At 30.6% G+C, this 26943-nt stretch overlaps 1 protein-coding gene across 1 annotated transcript; it reads left to right on the forward strand.

Moving 5' to 3' along the window:
- Positions 1-1377: 1377 nt before the first annotated feature.
- LOC148190917 (short-chain dehydrogenase reductase 2a-like) lies at positions 1378-2949 on the forward strand. The gene is made up of 2 exons (XM_088102239.1): positions 1378-1544; positions 2020-2949. The coding sequence occupies exons 1-2, from the start codon at positions 1456-1458 to the stop codon at positions 2858-2860; spliced, it is 930 nt and encodes a 309-aa protein (XP_087958365.1). The 5' UTR covers positions 1378-1455; the 3' UTR covers positions 2861-2949.
- Positions 2950-26943: the final 23994 nt, after the last annotated feature.

Raw genomic sequence — 26943 nt, forward strand, 5'->3', positions numbered from 1 at the left:
TCTTAATGTTACATCCACAATATGATAAATTAGATGTTAAAAATTGGTGACAAGCAACATTGAAAATAAAACTTACTCCTTTTGAAAGAATGCCATATATTATCATTTAACTCGATTCAATTTTCATTGTTTGTGTGATTTATTAAAGTCGCGTGCCTCTGTACTTATCAAATAAAGTTTTTACACATCACTAATTGTAGTTTTAAAAGTTAAGTTAATAGAGGGTTACATATTTTAACATGCGCAATGATAACACTCATTGTACACTAGCTAAAAACATGTAGAAAGAGATATTGTAGAAGATACATGCATTTAGTAAACTATACAATGGTATTGAGTTCAATTTCCGACATTAACTTCTTTACTTATAGTCGTTATATTTCAAAAACCATGCATCACGTGAGTGGAAAAAACTACTACATATTCAATTACGCGTTAGGATATAAAACTACACAATATAGCTATATAAATATAAATGAATGTTTACGTACTAACAATTGTCCAATTAAGTGATTAGAAGAAGATTATATTTTCTTAAATAATATCTTAACTGACTTTTTGTTATGCAAAAGACCACTTGATTAGGTTAGTCATAATTTAACATAAGTATTACATAAACAAAGATGTGACAAAAAAATTTCAGTTAGGTATTAAGAAAATGCCTATGTGTACTTCGAAGTATTATATTCAATATTTGAATCTGTTCAAGATCACATCAAACCATTTTTAATTGAGTTTCTATTTAAAAAATGTATAGTTGGTCTGCACTACACAGTACACAAGTTAATATATTTTTATTTATTTTCTTAAGGTCGTAGTGTTGTACACCTAGGGTTTATGGGGAAAAAAAATTAATATTATTGATCCTGTATACTTGGAAATGAGTCCTGGCTGGCAACAGGAAATAAAGATCTGTAAAAACAAAACAATAGTTTTTTAATAACAACTAGGTAAAAAACCAAACACAAATTTGGAAAACAAGGATAGAAAAATTATGGGTTCAATTTTTCTTTTCTGTTAATAAAATATTAATAATTATTAACATTTTGTTGAAAAAATTTGAATATAAAAAATATTATTGATTTATTTTTGGGACATAATAAAGTGAAAGAAGGTGAAAAATAAACAACTGCAGTGTTAAAAAATAATGTGATATTATAAAAAAAATGAATCAAAAGATATAAAAGTACTATGGGAATATATATATATATATATATATATATATATATATATATATATATATATATATATATATATATATAAATATTATTATTTGTTTGAAAATAATGTAACCCGTAAATCCAACCAATACAACCTCAAATATAAAAAACCTCTTCATGTATAAATACCCTTGTTTTCCATTCTAACTGCACTTGTTCTGTAAGCCTCTGCCTTCTCTGTCTCTCTCTGTTTCTCTCTCCATTGCCCTCAGAATATACTCAGCCGCTAACTACCATGGGTAGAGCTGAAGTAATACCTGAGAACCCCCTTCAATCAGTTCCTATCCTTTCAAGAGAAAGCAGTTTTTCATCTTCACCAAGAAGGTACACTTTTTTAATGAGAGAAAGAACACCTTCCCTTTCCATTTGGGGCCTTTTTATTTCTGTTTTCTTCAGTTTCCTCTGTTTTCCTCCAGAATGAAGCAAAATCATACCACCCCAGAAAGAAAAACACTCCCTTTTACCTAAGTTTACCAATTATTAACATTTTGTTGACAAGTTTAATTGTAGGTGACAATGTAAAGTTTACATCTCTCAAAGAGTTTACAAGCCATAGAGAGCATGATATTTTTCTTATCTGAATAATCGTTGTAATTAGGATCTCTTTAGTGAAAACTGTGAAGTATTTAAGATTTAGCCACACTTAAACTTTATATTCCTTTCCAAGATCGTGTTATCCAGGACTAATTTAATTTATTGATTGGAACTATGTACCTTGAGATGAAAAACACTGAAAATTATCGAATTTGTGAAGAAACTGTTGATATGATTGTAAACTGTTTGATGTTATGTTTTTTAGGTTGGAGGGCAAGGTTGCTATCGTAACAGGGGGTGCGAGAGGGATTGGTGAAGCCACGGTGCGAGTGTTCGTGAAGAACGGTGCGAGGGTGGTGATAGCGGATGTCGAGGATGCACTTGGCGGGATGCTGGCGGAGACCTTGGCCCCTTCAGCCACGTACGTGCACTGCGACGTTAGCGTGGAAGAAGAGGTTGAGAAATTGGTGAGTTCCACAGTTTCTCGGTACGGGCAAGTGGACATAATGTTCAACAACGCAGGGGTGTTGGGAAACCAGTCGAAGAACAAAAGCATTCTGAACTTTGACCCGAACGAGTTCGACAGTGTGATGCAAGTGAACGTGAAGGGCATGGCCTTGGGGATCAAGCACGCTGCAAGGGCCATGATTCCTAAGGGCATTGGGTGCATAATTTCCACTGCTAGTGTTGCTGGGGTGATGGGGGGTCTTGGCCCACATGCTTACACTGCCTCAAAGCATGCGATTGTGGGGCTAACCAAGAACACTGCTTGTGAGTTGGGGAGGTATGGGATAAGGGTGAATTGTATTTCCCCCTTTGGGGTGGCCACCAACATGCTTGTGAATGCTTGGAGAATAAGTGATTGTGATGAGGAAGGGGGTGATGATGATGAGGGTATGAATTTTGGGTTGCCATTTCCAGAGGAGGTGGAGAAAATGGAGGGGATTGTGAGAGGGCTTGCCAACTTGAAAGGACCAACTCTAAGACCCAAAGACATTGCTGAGGCTGCACTCTATCTTGCTAGTGATGAGTCCAAGTACGTTAGCGGTCATAATCTTGTTGTGGATGGTGGAGTCACCTCCTCAAGGAACTGCATTGGTTTGTAACTTTGTGTTTACCATATCCCCTTTTGAGAGTAGGATCCACCTTTTGTAAAATTATTCATATAAATGTAATTGTAGTTATTTTTATTATTTTACTTTTCTTATCACATGTTAGAACTTAAATTATCAATGTGAAGATATGAAAGTGTGAATTAAAAGAAGTCTTATATTAAATTAAATTAAACAAATTGAATAAATTATAAGTTAACCGTGTTTTTACAAAGTCGAAGAGATACCCTTCAAAGACTAACTCTATGAACTTTTTCAATTTTTATTTTCTAAAATCTCCGTCTTTTTCCTTCTCACTACTCGTTCTCCATAAGGTGAATGAGGGTTGTACCTGTAAAAGACACGTTAATGCTTAATTCAGCTTTGAATGTGAACAATATTAAATATGTAATTAATGAGAATGTAAAGAAAATACCTTGATGATTATGTGGTTTATAATATAATTCATTATGTTTATAGGTCTTTACCTAGATGGGCATGGGCTTGGCATAGTGGCTCATTTACCTTGTTTAAGTCAGTTGTATGATCGTATTTTGGTAAGTTATAGAGTAGTCGATATGCCATTAACTTTGGTAGACTAACAGGTAGTCGAACAGGTCGGCTAGTGCTAGTCATCATGCGAGGTGGACTTGTTTGGGTGTAGGCATTTAGAATGCATTAGGTTATGTTCTGTACCATATATTCCTAAGACAAGACCAATGGTGATGTGGTCGAGGGGTACTCGACCATATACAATACACCAGCCCACTAGTCTTTTTATGAAATGAATGCATGTAAAGAACTTCAGAGAATTAATAGTAGCCCGTCATTAGCTAACTTATCAAACATGATAGTAGTTATCCCACAAAGTTTTGCAAAGAAAATGTGTATCTTTAGTTGTAACCTTACAAGTATAATGGTCCCTAGCCTCAAGGAGCATACCGATGAAGAGGTTGTAATGGTTTAGTGCTAGGGCTGACATGATAAGGGAGGTGTAAGGACGTAGCTGATGTGTGGTACGTGAAATAATGTGCTGCTTGGAAATGGAAGAGGCACGACTTTTGAGCCGTTTAACCTAATTCGCTTAGACCATTTGGGTGGAAGACAAACCGTTACAAAAAATTGTTTTAAATAGAGGTGTCATTCGACCTAATTCACCACCAAGTTTCATAAGATTATTCTAAGGTTGCCATTTATATGAGAATAGTGCATCATGTTAGAAACCAATTACTTCTAAGTCCTAAGGTATGTATTGTACTACTAGTGCTGGTAGTTGGGTGTCGGTATCATCGGATGTGACCTCGTCCCGTGATATGGGGTAAGAGATGGAGATGGTTATATAAAATAGGAGGACCCGGTTAAGGAATATGCCAAGTCTGGATTACCCAAGAGGAAGGGTAGAACGAGTGTACCCCTAAGTGAATAGTCATTTCTCCAAGTTCAGTTGGTTTAGGATCTTAAACTCTTAATTAAACAACATTATATTTTTTATAAACATTATATTTTCTATAGTGGGTGCCCGAGGACATCGTATCTCTTAGGAGGATAAGCGTCATTGACAATGTATATCATGGTCGAGAAGGGTACGAAGAGGACTTCTTCTTTATATGGCATTTTTTATGCAATTACATGTACGTCTACCATTCAACGAGTTTATCATGAGTGTACTCAAGCTTTTGAACGTAGCTCCAACACAACTACATCTTAATAGTTTGGGTTGCCTTCAAGCCTTTAGGTTAGTTTGTAAAACATTGTATTTGTCTCTTTCTCTTGAAGTGTTTTCTCTACTTTTTCCTTACACGGCCAAGGGATCTGATGTTGTCCTCGGTGAGCAAGTTGGGTACCTCCTAAGCACATACTCTTAATCTTTCAAGAAATTTAAAAATAAATTTTTTAAGGTGGTGATTAACCCCTTCAACCTCTCACATTTCTTTAATGAAAATGGTAATAAAAAGTTTCACTCTTATTGGATCGACAACCCTCTAAGGTACAAGGAATGGTCGAAGGACATCCTTTTCGAGGAGGATTGGAGGACACTGGGAATCTTGGAACAGCTCCTAAAGAAGTTTTCAACCAAAAACATTGTTAAAGTTTACTTGTCCACTAGGTCGATTACCGAGTTGTATGGTAAGTGAATAATAGGTTGTAAATTGAACATTTTTTGAACTGATCTGAGCATGTTGACAAGATAGGACGATAATGGTTGAGGATCTTGTAGCTCGACAAAAGATGCGTGAAGAGGAAATGAATGCATGGGTTGAGTAGCAAAACATAACCTAATGTGTCCTAAGTGTTTGCACCTAAAGAAGTCCAGCTAGCATGGTCACTACCACTAGCCAACCTATCTAACTACTTGTCGGTCTATCAAAGTTAATGGCGTATCGACTACTCTAACTTAACATAATATGCTTATACAATTGACACATACAAGATAAATGAGTTATTGAGCCTATATTCAAACTCATCTACCCACAAACGTAATACATTGTATTATAAATAACATAATCATCTAGGTATTTTCTTTATGTTCTCATTAATTACAGATTTAATATCATTGACGTTCGAAGCTGACTTGAACTTAAAGTGTCTTCTACAAGCACAACCTTCATTCACCTTACAAAGGACAAGTACTGAGGAAGAGGAGAACAAAGACTTTGGAAAATGAAAATTGGAAAAGTTCATGAGTTAATCTTTGTAGAAGACCTATTATGTAAGAACATATAATATGTAATATTTTTTCTTTTAATTTTTGGTCATGCTTTTAAATTCTAATATATGGTTGGATAATCACAAAGATGTCTCAGCCTTGTTGTATCAATAGGAGACTTTATAGATTAATCTTCAGATTGTTTGAATTATGTTTGATTAAAAAAAAGTGTTTCCTTAATAAAGCTACAATAATTCATCGTATCATTAACTTCTAACTTCATTTGCTTCTCATGTGGACTGTAGTAAATATTTTGATATTGGTATTTTATTTCTATGAATAAAAAAATACTGCAATCTTTTAGACAATCTAATCAATAATTTATCGTAAGAGTTTGAATTTATTTATAAGAATCAAACTCCAAATTTTAATTAAAAGTTTAAATTTAGTTATATATATATATATATATATATATATATATATATATATTTGTGTGTGTGTGTAAAACGTGAGATTGCTAATTAATAGTTTCTTTTAATTATTTAATTTGAATTAAAGTAGTATTGAAAAGATGTGATAGAAGTGGAAAAGTTGTCAAGTTTGTTATGAGAGTGATAAAATTTGTCCAAAAATGTGTGAAGCTCATGTTATAGAACTTTCACGTTTGAATGAAATGTGTGGACCCATATTTCTTATTTTTGTGACTACACTTGTTTTTTTGTGTTTTTAATCTCGTATAATGGATTACAATTTCAATGTAATTGATTGTATTTTGTCATCTAATGCTAGAAAAATCCTTCTTAACTAGTGAAGTGAAGAGGTTCATAAGTTGTTTTCAAATACTCAGTCTATATATATGAGAAATATCATTTTCTAGTAACATTTTTTATTTTTATTTTTAAAACAAATTATTTTTTACCAAAAGTATAAGCTTGATTTTATAATATTATTTTTTAAAAATAATTACTAAATTTTTAAGGGCCTTTTGATTACATAATTAGAACTAAGGTCATAAATTTAAGGGTGCTACTCCCTCCACCACCACATTTTCTCCCTCCACCTCCCCAATTCTATTACATATTTTTTGAATTACAAAACTAACCTTTTATAATCACAAAAATAACCTTTATATTTTTTAATCCTAATTATTTACTTTAACCCTAAAATCTATATCTTTTTACCCTTTCTCACCCACCTCCCAACCTTCTCAAATTCTCACCCAAACTCCATCATTCTCATCTTCCATTTTTCCTCCGTATCAATTTTCTTCCTCAAAAATACATTATTAAAATACATCAACATATATTCAAAAATAATATATCAAAAAATATAAATTATATTATTTAAATACCTTCAAAATCAATATAAAAAAAACTGTAAAATATAAACCGTAATCTTTAAACGGATGTGAGCATCCGTCGACGGATGTCAACATCCGTTTACGGAAAAACGGATGTCGACATCCGTTTTCCCTTAAACGGATGTTGACATCCGTTGACGGATGCTCACATCCGTTTAAAGATTATAAGGTTTATATTTTAGGGTTTTATTACGCACCTTCACGCTTCTGAACCTCTCACGCCTCAGAACCAGCACCTTGAAGCACCACCACACTCACGACTGAAGATGAATTGTTTTCTCCACTTTCAATCTTACTAAACACAAAGTCCACTACACTCTCACGTCACAATTCTATAAAAGAGAAGAAGAAGTGGAACATGAGAGACAACCCAAGTATAGTGGAACGTAAGAGACAACCTGGGAAAAATAATAAAGAGAAAGAGGGAAGAATGATAAAGAGAATGAATGTTTACGTGAGATTTTAAATAATACTAACCCTAAAATTTTAATAAGGTAAAATAGGAATGAAAAAATAAAGAAAAGGGTAAAAGGGGAATGGGGTGGTGGAGGAAGCAAGTTCTGGTGGTGGAGGGAGTAACACCCTAAATTTAAAACTTATACGCTATAAATATCTTTATTAAAATATGTTGATATGATATAAAATTCAAATATTAAATCATAAAAATAAAATAAAAAATTACCTATCTTAAAAACATCTATTTATAATAATAATTAAATAAAAATTATTAAATTATAATAAAATAATAACAAAATTTAGAAAATGATGTCACGTGATATAATAAAAAATAAATAAATAAAGACTTTAGTTTACCTAAACTTAACTAGTAGCCAAATTGATGTGTGAGTACATGTAATTGCATTCATGTCTTAGTTTAGGTCATTTGCATGCATAATTGCATTCATTGAAGGATTTAGTCATGGATTATCTCTGTTTCGGATCATACATTGGCATTTTGTGTTTTTATTGTAGATTGATGATTCTAAGTGCCAAAATCACAATTTGGAAAGAATTGATGTACAAGATACCAAGATGAATCCAGAGAGTTCAACAACCAAGCTGTGAACAGTCTCACAACCTGTGGAGTTACATGTGGATGTTGCTTCTAAATGGAGTTGCAAAACAGAAAGTTCAACAACTGTGCTGTGAAAGTTCCCACAACCTGTGGAGTAATCTGTGGATTCACGAAAGAAAACAGAATTAAAGCAGAGAAGAACACAAGCAGAGTGGGGAATTTTCCATGGGCTGTGAAAGTTTCCAGGAGCAGTTATTGAGCAGTTAGTGATCTCTTTTATGACTGATTTAAAGAGATTAAATTAAAGGAAAATTGGAGGAAGTTAGGGAAAAGGAAAACCACTCTCCTAAAAAAGAGGAATTTGTGGAAATGATGGGGGAGGAGGAAAACACGGGGAAGGGTGAGACAAAAAGGGGGAATTCAAGCACAACAAAGTTCTTCTTCTTAATCTTGGTCTTCTTCTGTAGCTTTTTCAGACTTTTGCTTTAGGACTTCTCTTACATTATGCAGAACTAAATTTCCTTTTGTTAGTGGATTGATGTAGTACTTTAGATTATATTTTCTGAACCTTTTTCAATTGATGTTAAGTTCATTATAATTATCCCAGTGTTCTATTTATGTTTTAATGTCTATTCTATGAGCAGTTTCACAGTTGGGAGATTGGGAATTGCTTGCGTTTATAAATAGAACAGATTAGATGCTGTCACAATTGAGAAATTGGGCAGGACTAGTTAGTTTGAATTGAGATATGATTGTTCTTCATGATCTTGTTGAATTTGTAATTGGCCTAAGGGATTGGGGATTCAAATTCAAGGGATACGTTTGCCTACTAAGGGATTACGGGTAAACAAGCTCTAAATAAACTCAAGTGGATAATTATAATTTACACATCGATTGAAAAGGGGAGGAAATTATATGAAAAGGTATGAAATCAATTCTCTAACATTGTTTATACTATTTGAATTTCCATCACTTGTTTATGTTCATCATTCTACTTGACAATCTTTGTTGCTCAAAATTAAGTAAATTAGTAAACTAGTACTCAACTCATTCAATCCTTGAGGACGATATTTTGTTACTACAATTACGATTGGTACACTTGCCAAACGTACATCACAAATAAATAATAGCATAAGATGAGAGAAGTAGAATAAAAAATGTTGTTTGAGGTTGAAAATGAAAAACTAGTGCAATACATATCCTCAATTATGTCAAATATAAATATGATTAAGAAGGTAACTTCTCACAACTTTCCTTAATTGGTTGAATCCAGGTATCATTGAAATTTTCGAGACCATGCCACACCTGGCAGATATGGATTCCTTTCATAGTTTATTAATGGTCAATCATCTACCATTTACTTTCCTAGTTAAGGTTGGAAATAATCTGCAGAGAGAAATTATTAATTAAATATCAAATAGATTATTGTTGAATATTGATGAATATTGAAAATTTAGATTTCTTATGTTGAATCTTCCAAATATATTAATGTTAGTATATTAAAAAAATATATATACCTTTTAAAATATTAAAATCAGTGACAACCAGATATAACGACTAAGATTAATTAGCTAGTCACTGACTGTAATACCGTCCTCATTCATTCACACAATGCCTTTTATTAGGGAATATTATAAAGATTGGAACAAGATTACATATAACACTCAAAACTGCAAGATGTTAGACGCGATTTAAAAGAAATGAAACGCAGGTATATTAGTTGTCCTATATTTTAATAAAAATTAAATTTTTATTTCAATTTTTATAATATAATAACACTTTTATTGTAAAATTATATGTTTCTATCCTTTTTATTGCAAATTAACTAATATTTTACAATTTTCAAGTCTCATTTACTATTATTACAAAAAAAATATTGAGTTTCAACCATATAATTAATAATCTACCATTAATTGATATGAATCCTTTTTCTTAATCAATCATTACTATCTATCTTTGTTGTAATTGTACTTAATTTCTATTTTAATTTGAAGATCCAATTTGGTATCTATGTAGCCTGTCATGGGAATGACATTGATCATAGACAAAGGTTGTGTGATGGATCTCATGAATCTGATGACATTGGCAAAATAAGTCATTGATACTTTGACAAAAGTGGGTTAAGACAGCTAGAAAAGGTGGACAAAGATGAAGGATTTGGAGGCATGCCATTTATAAAATTGCAAGTTCAAGATTTTGTGCAAGCAATTTCTGACTCGTATCTTGTTTTGGACCACTCTCATACCTGACAGGACTACCTAATCCATTCACATTCAAAAGCCAAGTTGCTAACTATATATTAAGAGTGTCTTTGTTTAGGGTTGGCACACATTTGAAGCCATGTTTGTTCCAAATCTATATATTTTGTTCGTGTAGTGGAGATTATGTTTAACAAAGAAATCTAATTCTTTATAATATAAAAAAAATATTTAAAATTATGTTGGAAGGAAAATTCAAATTTATTTAGTGGCAATATCTTAAACAAGATCTAAATAAGATATTCTTAAATCTTAAAATATATTTTAAACTTAACTCAATTTTACAAAAAAACGATTTTGTAATTGTAATTTGTATTCACTTATATATTTTAAATTCATTTTATTTTTATTGGATATAAGATTTTCAACATATTTCTTTTTTATTGTAGTATATACATATTAAACATGCGATTAGACATTAATAAATGATCGAATAACAATTCGATAATAAGTTATACAATAAAACTAATAAATAACAAATCTTATTAAAATAAGCTTTCAACTCTTATGTCATATGATTTAAACTTAATTCAATTTTATAAAATCTGTTTGTAATATAAAGTTTATATTCATTTACATATTTTAAATTTATCTACCTTTAATCGATGAGATATTTTCAAAATTATTGTGTCGTTGAATTCAATTTACAAATACAATAATATGTATATATATATTATGATATTTTATAGATAAAGTCAGCTTATTTAATTGATAACTAATTACGTGTTGAACGAGTAAGTAATTAATTATTACAATTAGTTTGTAAAGAAATGTGAAGGTAATCGCTTCAGAGAAGATATTCTAATAGGTTGATTAGTCTTTTTATACTGAATTGAAAAAGTTGCTAGGTTAGGAGAAGACCTACGCTGTTTAATTACACTGTTTAATTAAGATCCCTTCTCATTAAACTATGAACAATTTTCCCTTTTATTTTAAGAGTACGCATTATATATATATAGGATAACGTTTTTCTTGTTCACAAATTGTTTTTATTTTTAAAAGGAAAATGCGCGGCCTTTTAACATTTTTTGAAAAGGAAGAATGTATATTGTATTTTGGAATGTATACAAGAGAGGAAAATAACTTAGAAAGAGATGTGAAAAAAATTGTAATAATTTATACCTAACTCGACTTAATCATAAATGTGATATTTGACTTATAAAATATATTCAGCTAAAAACTCTAGTTTATATTGTTTTTAATTAGTGTATGTTTTTATAAAAATAGTTAAAGTTGTGACAACAAAAATGGTAGGAGTGAGAACAAGTGATGATGACTTTATAATGATAATGAGTAAAATGTTATTGATAGTACCGCGATATGGAAAGAATAATCACGCTCTAACTGGTTTTTTTTTTAAAAAAAAACTAAAACTAAATTTACAAATATTTTTTTCTTCATTTTGAAAAAATATCCTAAAATCGTTTTCAAAATTAGGGTAAAAATCATTTGAATTCCATTTAGGTCAAACACATTTTTTAAATTAAATTTGAAAACAAAAACTGTCACAATTCTAATATGGATGTAAGCAAATAAATTTTAATTTTGGTTCCCTAAGACACATTAAAAAAAATATTTCTAATTCTTGCTATAATTTAATGTATATATATTATTACGACGATAACATATGTCCACATTTGAATATCATTTTTTATGTGAATTAAAATACAATTATTTAAGATGAAGTAGTGTAAAATTGTATTAAATAACAATGATATTAAATTATTATATTATAATAAATAAAAAATTTGTATATAATTATAATAATAAAATTACATTTATGATAATAAATTAGAAAATAAAAATATTAAAAGTATTTTACAAGAAAATAATAAAAAATAAATAAAAATATTTAAAAAATGTAAAAATATCAAATATATATCTTAGAAATAATTTGATAAATCATTGAAATCCTATAAAAAAATATAAATGTATGATAAAAATAAAACATTTCTAGATATCAGATTAGTCAAACTGAAAATAATAAAAATTATTTTAACAAAAAAAAAGTTCTATCAATAAAACTAAAATTAAAAATAAGAGAAAGATAATTTTTTTACATTACTTAATAAATTCAAAGTTTATACCATTGACCACTTACATTAAAAATTAAAACTTAACAATTATAAAAAATAAACAATAAATTAAAATATTAAAAATAATAAAATAATAAAAATATTTAAATATAAAATATAAAAACATTTAATTAATATATATCATTTCAACATAACTATGGAAATGTTATGATAAAAGAAAAATTATTTTGAAAATGTAAATAAATTGTATGACAGATCAAATAATTAGAGAAAAGAAAAAAAATGTGTATTGATAAAAAATGAAAGGGTTATAATATTAAAATGTAAGAATAAGAATAATAAAGGAGAAATTATTTTCCATATGCAAGTTGGTGGCATGAGTCCAAAATATTAATACGAAGAGGAACGCAAAGTTTGAAATTGCATGTCTTAATTATTGAAGCATTGACATTCTGTAACAGAATTCAAAATCATGAATGGTGTTGTTGTGGCTATGGACAGCTCAATTACAGAGAAAGTCGACTACCTTGAAGATTGGAGACTGACAAATGAGTTCAGATTTCAAGTGCTTGGACTTAGAGTCCTACCTACGTACGAGTGTTGCATCTATCAACCCTACCCTAATAAACTCATAAACTACGAATAAAATATCTGTTTTCGTCTACACTTGCATACTAAATTCAAATGTGACATGATAAATTAAAACTTCAAAATATTTTCATAAGATTAATAAAGATTCTCTATAAACTCTTATTCAAACCATTAAATAATAATAAATAAACTATGGACAAAGTATCGATTCTCCTTATTTAGCTAATGATATATACGAAGTATTATTATTTTTTATTTCTTATGCTACTGTCTAAAAAAATTAAATTCATCGAAATATAAACTATATGATGTAATACAAATGATAAGTATTTCTTTTATTTTTATTGTTAAATAATTGATATCCCTTGCTTTCACACCATTAATAGAAGAAAATCGTTTTAGACAAATACGATTTTATTGTTAAATTTCCTCAGTACTTCAAAATTAAAAAATTCAAATTGGGGTAGTGTCACTCAAAACATATTAGTAAAATATAAAATCAGTGGATACAATAAAATTGTTGACCAAATTAAGCAGGGTTAAATTTCAAGAGAAGAAGAACGATGTTTTTTTTTTTTTTGAGGTTGGCATGTGCACGAATGAGAGAACTTTGAATTTCAGGGCATTTTGGGGGAAGCATAAAGTATTGGCTCGGGGCACAAGTAAAAAGTGGTGCTATTATTTTATATGCCATGTGTATGGTATACAGTATACACCGAATGGTTAACACCCATGATTGATTGGTGCATTGCTACATCAATAATATTGAGTCATAATTGGATCAGCATTTAAATTATTATTAGGTCAGTAGTCCAACGTATCATAAAATAATCAAAGATATCTGATTAAAGATATTGATAAGCCGTGTATGAATAATTAACTGAATCTAATGGTAAGTTTGTTTTTATTTTATTGGATTTGTGCTAGTTTAGGATCCATGAGATCACTTATAAATATAAGGTCAAGGCCGAAAGCTAGGTACGTTCGACCAGAACTCAAATACTATATTGTCATAAACAATTCACTAAACTACGCCTAATTTGAGCGTCAAAGATTCTTTTGCAAGTACCTCCCCCTACCCTGGTCAAGAGTGCAACTGAGCGGTGTTAAGGGTGCAACTGAGCAGTGCAGACAACTCAGGCATTGAAAGACAGGAAGATTATGTCAGAAAGGTATATCTCTCAGCCCTACACATATTCCTACCGAAACATTTTGGCGCCCACCGTGGGGCCGATAGAAGCTGAAGAAACCCAATGGTGACCACCAGAAACATAGAGGAGCAACAGAGTGTAACATCCCATAATCTCACACTAGATAATTCATAATTTATATATTGTAGCATTACATTTACTGTAACATCCCATAATCTCACACTTGAAATTTTGTAGTTGATATATATATATATATATATATATATATATATATATATATATCTATATGTTTTAAACTCAGATTTCAACTACAAATTCATAAATAAAACTCAAATTCTTCTAATTTATTCTTCTATTTCTTTCTTCATCGGCACTAGATCAGACGACATTCCTTCATCTGCTTCCGTATAACGAATTATACGATCATCGCACATACACAAACACAAACAAGTAGGGTGAGCTAACATGCAACAAATCATTTATAAGACATGCATAATTACTTCGATACAAACATCATATAATAATTATGTTAGACACCCTCATACCATCGTACCATAATTCCTATTCGACACTCGTCCCACAATACCCAATAAACACCACAATACCCAATAGACGCTCATCCGGATGATACGTTGATGAGCGGTCACGGGAGGTTATGCACTTGTAATGACTTCTACTTCTTCTTACAAATACACTTCTAAAATACTTCATACCATTCACAAGGTTAGTTCCCTCACTATGTCCAAAACCGGCACATAAACCAAGACCTCCTGCTCCTCTCACCACATAATTCATCATTCTCTACTTGAAATTGGATGATTATTAGAGTATCAGGATAACCTCCAACTACGAGACCCTCAACATCAACATATACATAAATACCATAACATCACTGAATCTCTCCATGAGACTCATACCATACTCATATTTCTCAACTCACATTATACCCTTACAAAATCTCCCCATAATACTCATATCATGTTCAGACGCATAAATTCAATTGCAATATAATAAAATGCAATCATCACAAGTATAATTCATAATTCCATATCTACCACAATAACATGAATTCATCAGACATTTCCATTCCAACAAGATATATTGCACAATAATTTAACAATACAAAATCTGTTCAATATGATTTAAGTTAAAAACTTGTCGAGTAGACTTCTAGGAAAGAGAGGTGTGTCACAATGGACAACTCAAGTACCAAGTCTTTCCTTAGCCAAAGTGTTCCTCAACTAGTTATTAACAAATTTCTTATTTACAGATTCAAAACAAAAAGCATATAATATTAACACAGAAATTCAATATAGATAGATATACAGTAAGCATTAACAGTATTCACACAGAATTTCAAGACATGAATAGTAATAAAGTAATACTAAATCATAATATAACAGTTTAGAAGAGTTAGCTCCCCTATTCCAAACTCCTCTTGCTCTGAATTTATTTCCCCGAAACCCTTCAGAACCTCTACTCTTCTTGCAACTAAAAATTTCTCCCTAACTCTTTCTTCTCTATTTCTCAAGCTCTCACTTGATTCCTCTTCTCTTGGTGTAGAATACCCTTCCCTCCGATGGCTATTTATAGGTATAAAAAATTTACTATTTATTAATTTTTTAATATTATTTATTATTTTAATATTATTTAAAAATAATATTTTAATCATCCACTTGATCAAATCTGATCTTAATTCCTCCCATGCTAAGGAATTCTTATCCTAATTCCTTCCATGCTAAGGAATTCTTTTTTTTTTCACTATTCACTATTCACTATTCACTATTCACTATTCACTATTCACTATTCACTATTCACTTTTTACTATTCAGTTTTCTTAAAAATCCTAAATAAGTTATTAAAATTTTGAACCTCTCCTTCTAGAATTACTATAATTTTATATCCAAAATTTACATTTTTCTATCCATTAAAATTATTATTACTAATAAAATGCTAAAATTTTCTATTATAAATATTTTTCATGGGTCTTACACAAAGCATCAGAGAGCTGATCAGAGATATGCAGGCAAAGTTGCAGGCACAGGCGCAAGCATAGTTGGAGGTGCAGCGGAAGCACAAAGAGGATATTGCGGCATTAAGGGCGGAAGGAGCTCATCCCAAGCAATTCACTCAGCATTTGGTGTCGAACCATGAGAATGGCCACGAGGTCAGCCGAAATCAACCACCATCCCATCACACTAATCCGAACGGTCGCAATCAACCGCCATCCCGTCGCACAAATCCTAACGGCCAAGGAAGAAGGGAAACAAACAGCAGGGTTATAAACTTTTGTTTGATTCCTAAAAGATTCGAAATCTGATGCATGGAAAATATAATTATATGAAACAAAACAAAATAAAATTTCAAACAAAAGTTTATACCTGGATGAGATGAAATGAAGATGAATGCCCATAGAGCAAAAGTGATGTAAAAGGAAAAGCAAAACTCACCACTAGCAATGAAAACCACGAGCACAAAAGCAACATAATAAGAAGAACAATGAATGAAGCACATAGAGGACAATGAAAGAACAAAAGAAGAAGGAATGATGCAGCGGTGAACTTGGGGTGCAAGGAGGCAATAAATAGATGTTGAAATTAATGTGATTCGATAAACAATAATTTATGATTATCTAATTTATTTATTTTTAATATTTTTACAAAATGACAGAATGATACATTTAGAGGTGCAGGGAGAAAGGTTGGAGATGCAGGAAGAAGTACCTGAAAAATAATATGAGTGAGTTAAGGAAAAATTACTCATTCATTTTCTTAATCAAAGAATGAAAGAAAATCATTAAGACTTATTTATCTTCTACTTTTTTTTACCTTTTCAGCCTTTTCTCTCAATGCTTCACCAATTTTAGTTTTTTTTTTCATTTCATCCTAGAAAGATTAAATACACAACCTCAATTTGGATTGGGATTTCTTCTTTGTTTTAATTGTTTTTCTTATCCCATACATTTCAGATATTGTTGAGAGAGAGGTGGAGATTTTAAAGTTGTTAAGATAACTAGATTTTTATAGATAACTAGATTCTTGAATTAAGTTTATTAATAATTTCAATTCGCAATTTGTCTTCAGCAACTCTTTTATAAAAAAAATCCAAGTTTATTAAGTTATATAGTAAGACCTGGGTAAAGGTAAGATAAATTATCTTTAATATTCACTAGTGCAGAAATTACATTTTATAACGTACAAAAATGACCTATTATGACGGATAAATTGGGGATATAGTTCTAGGCGTTATAGTAGGTTTGCGCATTTTATGACGTAGCAGAAAATTATGTCATAATAGCTTGAACATATTATGACGTAATTTCTGTAACTCGTCATAATATGCACACTTTATTATGACAAATTTTCATTTATCAATCATAATATGGTGAAACGTATTATGTCGTAGACATGTTTACCTGTTATAATATGTAACGTATTATGATGTAGATATTTTTACCCATCATAGTATGTTGAATATATTATGATGTACAATTTTTCACCTATCATAATAAATGATTTTCAGAATCAACGTATTATGACGTACATTGTTTAGTATGTCATAATATATGTTTTTAAAAAAAAATTATTATTACAATTAACATCCAATGAATTTATAATCATATTCATGTATTATCATCTCATCCAATAATTTATAATCGATATAGCTTCAAATAAACAAATTCAATTGAACTAAATATAATTCATTTCAAACATTAAATTGTCTAATAATATTTAATACATCATTTATACATGAAACTATATATCAATTCCAAATATTCCATTAATATACATACATTAATGAGTTGTAGCCAAGTTTTTACTAACACTTAAATAAAAGAAGCCTAGTTTTGTCTAATGTCTTCAATATCTGCAACTTCCATGGGAGATGAATCATTAAAGATCTACAAATAAAATAATGAAGTTAAAACAATATTGTAATGAATAGTTGGATAAGTATTTAGTTAGTCTTTTAATACCTTATTCCATGATTCAGTAATGTTTGTACAAATAATGGTATGCATGTGTTTCATTACATAATACTCACACTCATAGCTGCCAAATTGACGTCGACACTGCAAATTAAATACAAATAATGAAGACTCATTCAAACCAATGGTGTAGCTCCTTAGGAACCCATCACACAAAACATGCTTCCGTATTACTGCAATGGATAGTCTCTACTTGTTCAAGCAATTCACACATGATTCAGTTAGTCTTTTAATACCTTATTCCATTATTTAGTAATGTTTGTACAAATAATGGTATGCATGTGTCTCATTACATAATACTCACACTCATAGCTGCCAAATTGACGTCGACACTACAAATTAAATACAAATAATGGAGACTCATTCAAACCAATGATGTAGCTTCTTAGGAACCCATCACACAAAACATGCTCTCGTATTACTACAATGTATAATCGTTTAAGCAATTCACATATGGACAATAAAATCTTCCATTATTATCTACTACATTCCTCGTAGCAAATTCAAAAAATTATTCTACTCCTTTCTCATATTCTTCGGTTGTTCGTTTAAAATTTATCAAACTTCGGTCCATATTAATGCTTTGTGCCAATGAACTAAAACCAAGAAAGTAGTGACACTTTAACATTTATTTAACAACGTTATGTTACCAATGAGGAGCATTGATGTCTTGAAGATATTATGGTTTTTATGATGCTACAAGATGAAAAACGTGAAGACTTTTGTTGTATTTATTTAAAAGCATTTTGTAGAATTAATTGTATAGGACTAACTCTGTTTATGTAAGAACACTTAGAAGTTTTCCTGTTTAGAAGATGTTTGCGTAGATAATTGATTATTTGGTGTAATAATTGATTATCACAAGCCAAAGTAGAAAGAGATTGTTCGCGTAAATAATCGATTATCTCACAGGATAATCAATTATCATTGTTTGATTTAATTTTGTCCAGGTCACGCAAATAATCAATTATTCCTCAGGGTAATCGATTATCACTAACAGTTGAGAGTTGTCTTTTCAGTTTCTATCCATGCACGAACATAAGCTTATAAATAGAGGTCTTCACAACTCTTACAAAAAATAATCTTTTCATTTTGAGAGTATTAGAGTTGTATGCCTAAGGAAAGCTCTTTGAGAGTGAAAAGGAATCTATGCCATTTAAGAATACAGTTTGTCTGAGGAAGTTCTCAAGTGATAATGTTTACTCTTGTCAAGTCTTGTGAATAGGAGAAGCTCACGCTTTGTGTATCAAAGGTCAGAGCGGTTATCTTCAAGTTGGCAGAGTTGTCTCTTCCAGTTCGTTTGTCGAAGGAAGGTTCTTTCGTTCGTTTGTCGAACGAAAGGTTTTTGCTGCTCCTAATTTCTATTCATCTTATTGTAATTTTTAAACTGATTTTAGTGAAACAATTAATTTCTCTTTATAGTGATTAACAACTAGACGTAGAATCTGTTGATTCGAACCAAGATAAAAAATTATTTCTTTGATTTTTCTCTTCCCTACACCTTTTAAACTTTTAGCACATCAACTCTTCAATAAAAGTTTTACAAGGAAATTAAAGGAACTATTTTATTGATCAAACACATTTTTTTCGCTCCTAACAATCGAATTCGTTTTAACTCCGCTGCACAAAATCGGTACCGATTGCTACAACATGTTAAGCTTTGTAGGAAACTACAACGCAACAACACTATAAAGGTTATTTAATAACGTTTATGAAAACATTTAAGGCTTCCTACAAAACATGTAGGTGATGCCACTTCAACACTAAAAAGAAACTTAGGGATATGCTCTTTGAATAAAGCAAAATTTTGTTATGTTGTGTTCATTCTCAATGACCCTCCTACTACTCTTATTCTTGTAAGACAACAAATAAAAGACTTACGGTTTTGTAATAATAAAACCATATAATAATACCCTCCATACATGAAAGAAAGAATAATTTCATTCTAATAACCATATTGTGAAGAAAAAACATGAATAATTACAAAATAATATAACTAAAAGACAATAAACTACAAAGACATGAAGGATAAAAATTAATACCTTAGAGATGGAACCTTCAAATTGATAACTTGTAGGAAGAACCCTAATCAATGCTTGGTTTTAATTGTAATCAATGACTAAGAAATAGAATAACAAACCTAGTTTCCACCCATTAGAAAAGCATATGAGTGTTGTCAAACATATTAATATAAAGTCAGCTTATTGGAAATTACAAAACAACCTCAAAGTTTATTATGCAGCAATTACAAATATCCTGTGTTCCAAAATTGGGGCCAGTTACTTTTCTGGATTTGTGATATTAACAATAATATATGAAATTAAACAATCACAATCAACTATACTATGTATTCAAGTTGAAGAACAGGGTTATTTGTCAATCTCTGTTTCGTGTAAGCACTTTCTAAGTATTTGTAGATATTGAACTTGGTCATTTTTGCCTATAAAATTTATCTTTTGAGATATCTGCAAAAACAAGTTGTCAAGAATTTCAGAACTTATAGTAATGACTGATGATAGTAATTGAAAAGTGAATGCTCACTTGTTGAATGAAGAATGACAGTAGTTAAATAGCGAAACCCGCTAGCTAAGATACAAGGTTGAAAATATTGTGTTCTCAAATACATGTTCCAGTCTCTCAAAGAATGGTGGAACCTATCAGAGACTAAAATAATGTTCTCAACTAGGAAAGGTACAAAGTTTTATAGTTCCTAAAATGATTTAAATCAAAGCTTGAACCACACAAGACCCTCAAATATTAAGACACATAATGTGAACATAGATTGGAAAGTGAAAAACCTAACATTATTGTTAAAATTCAAGCATAAAGTCAATCAGTCAGAAAATTGTCAAAGGATATCTGCACAAAACCTAAATTAATTGCCCTAAAATTTTGAGTTAACTCAATAAACCCCAAAAACATAAATAAAGGAAAATGGCGGATAGAAGAGAGTAAGCATGGTCAAGAGCAAGGGGGCTAGGATTCTAGGAGACAACACAAGCATGATATGGTTCAGACATTGTAACAAACATGTTATGAACACTGTTTTTGAAGGTAGAATTACACAACACTAGAAACAACAATGAATTTGATCAAGCAGATGATGCACAACACAATAATATGTTATGGAAGTAAGAAAGTTTGATACCAAAATAAGAGCAAATTTGACAAAGTAAGACTGTTTGTACTTGGCATTTCTTACAAGATGCGGAGAAGATTTGACAAAATAAGAGCAAAATTTTTAAATAATTTCATTTTTGTTATCTACATGGAAATTTATATCATTATCATTTTTAATGAAGTTCTCTATTTTTATTTCTTAAATCTCTTGTTTAAGAAAATAAGGAACACAAATATGTCAAAGAAGTTGAAAAGAAGAAAAACATTGTCTCAGAACAATACCATTTTTCAGATTTTATTGTTTTCTTATTATATTTTTAATTTATTAAAGTTACTGAACTAGACAATAGTAACTTGGTTCAAGTCAAGACCAAAGCGTAAGTAACAACAAAACCCTGAAAGATTGAGCTAAGAAATCCAAATTGAATTTTCAATAGAAAAGCAATGCACCTTCTCAGTTTCAAAAGTTGCAGACACATTCGTCACGCAAGCAAAACACACCAAACCAGAAACTAACGTATGTCGTGTTTCTATAAATTTCTCAATAAGTGCGTATAGGAGAAGAAAACGCCAAACTAAAGTGAATTAAGGTACTTGCATAAGCTAAAAATAACCTTCCAAAGAACCTAGGTTAGCTCCTACCTCAACTCCTATGAAGCTCTCTTTGAAGCGGGTCGAATCACTGCTTGACTGGAACAAACACTAAGGGAACCGATTTCAATCGGTGAAAAAAGAATGAAAAGGCAACACAATCGGTCAAAAGGTGAGAAGATGAAGATACGAAGAAACCCTAGCAGTTGAGGGTGAAAGATGCAGGTGAGAGGCTAAGAGGTAAAGGAAAGTGCTTACCACTTGAACTTTGGTTCAACGAGATGATGGAGACACAGCGAGAGCCTTCGATGATGGAGACGAGAGAAACGCTCTCGTGAGCCTACACGAATGAGAAATGTGGCTGATGAGCGGCGGGACGAGAGTGAATTGGTTGAGTGAACGACGAATGATGGAGAGTGAAGAAGAGAGCAAGAATGGTTTAATGGTTATGGTGTATTAGTCAAACAAGAGTGAGGAAGAGAGGGTGGGAAGAGAAATTAGGGACGAACGTGAGATAGCGGGACTGAGAGGGAAATGCGAAAATCAGATATATATATATATATATATATATATATATATATATATATATATATATATATATATTATGACTGGTTTCTAAAAATCAATCATAATACATTAAAAAAATTTCAATCTTATGACAGGTGTTCATAACTTCGTAATAATAGGTTTTGAACTTATTTACAAGTTTGTCACTGCGTTTCATGTTGTGATTGATTTCCATAACTACGTAATAATATATTTTAAACGTATTTACAAGTTTGCCACCACATTTTATATTATGACTGATATACAAAAATACTTCACAATATGTCTAACTTTTATTACAATTCTGCCACCAGTCAACCGATTATAATGGATGGTTTTCACCCATCATGATAGGTCGTCATAGTATGCTATTTTTTCACTAGTGATTTTAAATTAATTTGTTGATATTGCTTTTGTCTATTTTGAATTTTGAACATGTGGATTGTATGTAAAAATGACGAATGAATTGTGAAATTTTTTTGAGAGATAATGAATTTGTTTGGTGCTAATGAGCATTGTTTTCTAAATTTCATGATTTACATCTATTTTAAGATTTGTGATATGTCTAATAAAATTTATCTTGAAAATACAAAATACACTTGAATGTACTTTCATTATGCATGCCCTTGAAATTTAAAAATTTATAATTAAGTGTACATAGATCTAGTAGTTATACTGAATGAGTAATTGAATTTATTATTGTAAAAATCATTTTTTATTGCGACTTATTATAGCGGTGATAATTCATCGGCTATAATAAGTGACGCGATGACGTAATTGTAAATATAACAAGGTTTTCTATACCGATTATACGTAGAATTGGTATATAAAGTGGTGCAGTAATAATTTTGTAATAAATTATAAAGACTTTGTATAATAGTTAGACCTAGAATCAGCATAGAAAGTGTTGCAGTGAAAATTTTGTAATAAATTATCAAGACTTTTTATAGCGACGACGCCTCCATCACGACACACCAGATCGGAACAACCTTCAGATCTGAAATGCGAGCAATTCATAACTTCTACCAAGTGAAATTGCACCACCATTAGCTATGATGGAGAACAAACCCTATAGATCCACATCGCAAGCCATCGAACCTCTACCACAACAACCTCTATCACGAACCATGCTAGTATCGCACCATCAAAATCCCAAATAGCTAGCCACATGAAACTAACGAACCACCAAGACACAAATTGATCTTCTCGAGCTTCATCACGTTTCTCCCTTACAAAATCTCATTATCAAATGCACCAACGCCTTCATCACATTAAATCGACCTCATTAACAAAGACGAAGCAACAACCACACCAAACGACACCAAATCAGGTCTCTCCATCGCATTAAAACCCTAAGAGAGAAAGAGTGATCTACCACGTGACAGTCTCTCGTTAGGTTGTAAACAAGTCAAATGGTTAAAGCTTGTTAAAAAAAATTCTAAATTTTATCAAAGAGACCAAGCTAGAAGGGCTAAAATGCAAATATTATCTTTGGGTTTCTTTGCAATTTTGGACTGTGTGATTATGTTATCAGAGAGGCAAAAATTTATATTTTAATAATTTATTTATTTAATTATATCATAGGATATTAATAGAAAATATCATTTGCCAAATCCTTTTAAAAGTTTGGGTAGCTTTAAAAATATCTATGAATAGAAATATTTAAAAAGATTATCTGTGGATTTTATTATCAAAAGTTAGATTAAGAATAATGTTTGAAGATATAGCAACATAAAAGCTAGATCCAAAGCCAATTAGCAACTCTGATTCTGTGTAGCTATTTTCGAACATATCTCTCATCTTGTTTCCAACTTTCTTACTTTCTTTTTCATTCATTATGTATTTTACCCTATCCATGGAAGGCTAAGTTTCTAGGGTTAGTTCCACTATAATTTCATTATGGATTCTGAGGTTAGATTAAAATAATGTCTTTGTTCTTTTTATTATTGTTTTGGTTTTCCTGTATCTATATCTTTTATCTCTGAATCACGTAAAAAGTAATGGATTTTACATCATAGATAATTATTCTATATGCATGTTGGTCATATGAGTCTAATGGTTTTTAATTTTAGTTGAGAATATATTTTCATTAAAGTTAGAAACATTCATGTGACTAAATGAATTTTTGTTACCAATTAAGGATGTACTTTGATTAGTAGTAAAAACTTTTAACAAAAATTAATCAAGAATGTACTTTGATTAATTAACTTTTAATTTGACAAGGAGGTAAGAAAAATAGACATGATTAAACATAATAGAATATAATTGAGAATGTACTTTGGTTAAATTTATTATGAATAATTTAAAAAGTTCTTACTTTTAATTAAGAATCTACTTTGGTTAATAATGAGAATGCTAAGAAGTTAACTAAAAATTTAATTTAGTTAATTAGAAATAAAAACAATAATCAATTAAACAATACTTTGTAAATAACTGATCATCTATTTTAGAAAAGTAATGAAATTAGCTATTTGATTAAAATCGTTTTAAAGACTTTTATTAATTTTTTATTTCATTTATTGTTATCAAATTCACATTTATACTTTTTTCATATCAATCTTAAATATTAATTCCATTGGGTTAGATTTTTATTTTTATCTTTTATTATTTGTATTGTATTTTATTAACCTGTTGTGTATGATTTTATAAGAACCAATTGTTGAAAATTAGTTTTGTATTTGTTGAGATATGACTCAGGTTTAACTTAACCAAATCTAATTTGTTAACTACTAATTTAGTAATACTGAAATTGTCATGGTCAAATAATGATAATTTGATAGCATTAACGACAATATATCAAATTTTGTGTTATTAAATTTATAAAAACTACTTTTTTAAGATTCAATTTCGTGTTCGTTAAAAAACGATTTAGAATTGAGTTTATCCTTTTTATTTTATTGGTTATTATCTTAACAATATTGAAATTCTTATAATTTAATAATATTAATTTCATCTTGTCAACAATAATATTATCTGTCGCAACCGAGATCGCGACGGGATAGCGACCCGAAAAACAAACGGGTTTTGAGAAATAGATTTCGTGGAGACGCCACCATAATTTATTATGGAAAAACTATGGAAAACCATAAAATAAGACATGGTCTACGAAAAGAGATTTTCAGGTTCGGGAATCAGGTTACGCGTAAGGAAGGTGTTAGCACCCTATCGCGCCTGCCCAAAGGCAGTACCTTTAATTAAGTGTATAAAGATTGAAGTGGTTTTTTAAATGTTTAATTTTCCCTAAAAAAAAATAATAATAAATAAACTATTAAGAAACAAAATATATTTTTTGTTTATGAACTCAACAAGAATTGACCTTGGTCCTACGTACATCCATTTATAATGGACAATCAGGGATCACGTAGTCCTTTATGTAGAAAAAGGTTTGTGAGTTTGTTTGAAAATTATTATTGAGTGATTTAGATTTTTGAAAAAGTGAATCCGAAAAAGATTTGGTTTAACAAGATTGACATCTTTTTTGGTTTTGAAGATTTTGTATTTTTTATTTATTTAAAAATGGTGGGAAAAAGAAAGAAACCGGCCATAAGCCGACACATACTTATAAAAAAAATTATGATTTAAAAAAAAACATTATTTGTGTATAGGCAAAAAACATACCTTTAGAAAAAAAACATCAGAGTACAATAAAAAGAGAAAAAAGAATGATGTAGAGGCGACATACCTTTTTAGCTTTCAGTATTCCCCTAGTTCTCCCTTGGTGATCTCTTTTGGCAGAGTTCCTCTAACTTGAGAACTTACTTTTCTCCATATTCTTCAGTACTCTTGCTATCTCTATTATTTCAAAATATTCCCCCCTCTCTTTTTTACAGAGTGCGTATTTATATACACACATCATAATATTATGGAAATCTTGCATTAATTGTGAATTAATTGACAATAAAACAAAATAGGGAAAGAAATGGTCTTGGTTGCCAGAAAACAAATTAAATAATATTCAAAACATTGATTATCATTATTGTTAGAAAATCATATTTTCCTCTTTAAAAGCAACTGATGCAACAAATTATACTAATATACTATTTTAATTATTGTTTATAATTATTAGCATAATATTAATTCAAATTATTACCATATTAAACTAACATTTCAAAAATATTGTGTTTGGTATTAAAGTTATTATTTTATCCCTTTTTACCCACCATTAATTATTATTCTATTATTTTTTATTATTTTTAAATATTTACTTACCCGGACGAAATTGGGCGTTGACAGCTGCCCCTCTTTATTTGGATTTTGCTGGATAACATGAACCTTAGAGTTTTTGTGTTATCCTTGTAAAAGCTAAATAAAGATAAAGACGCTAATTTCGTTCGGGTCTAAAGAAAAGGAGAGAGGTTACCTCGAAGCTTACCTGGTAGAGCATATGGCAACCTTGTGGACCTCGCTGAAAAAGCCGTGACACGTGCGGAGGGTGTGTCATACCCTATGAACTTTGTTCGTATAACTTGATGGTGAGGCGCAGGAACCTCGTAAAATTAAGTGGTGAGGGCAGGAACCTCGTATAACTTGAATGATGAGGGCAGGAACCTCGTAAAATTAAATGGTGAGGGCAGGAACCTCGTAAAACTTGATGGTGAGGCGCACGAACCTCGTAAAATTAGATGGTGAGGGCAGGTACCTCGTAAAATTAAATGGTGAGGGCAGGAACCTCGTATAACTTGAATGATGAGGGCAGGAACCTCGTAAAATTAAATGGTGAGGGCAGGAACCTTGCATAACTTGAATGATGAGGGCAGGAACCTCGTGGAGGGGGTACCACCTTTGATTTCGCTTA

The sequence above is a fragment of the Vigna umbellata genome, chromosome 11 (assembly GCF_029865625.1).
Source record: "Vigna umbellata cultivar VRB3 chromosome 11, Vumbellata_1.0, whole genome shotgun sequence".
Taxonomy (NCBI): domain Eukaryota; kingdom Viridiplantae; phylum Streptophyta; class Magnoliopsida; order Fabales; family Fabaceae; genus Vigna; species Vigna umbellata.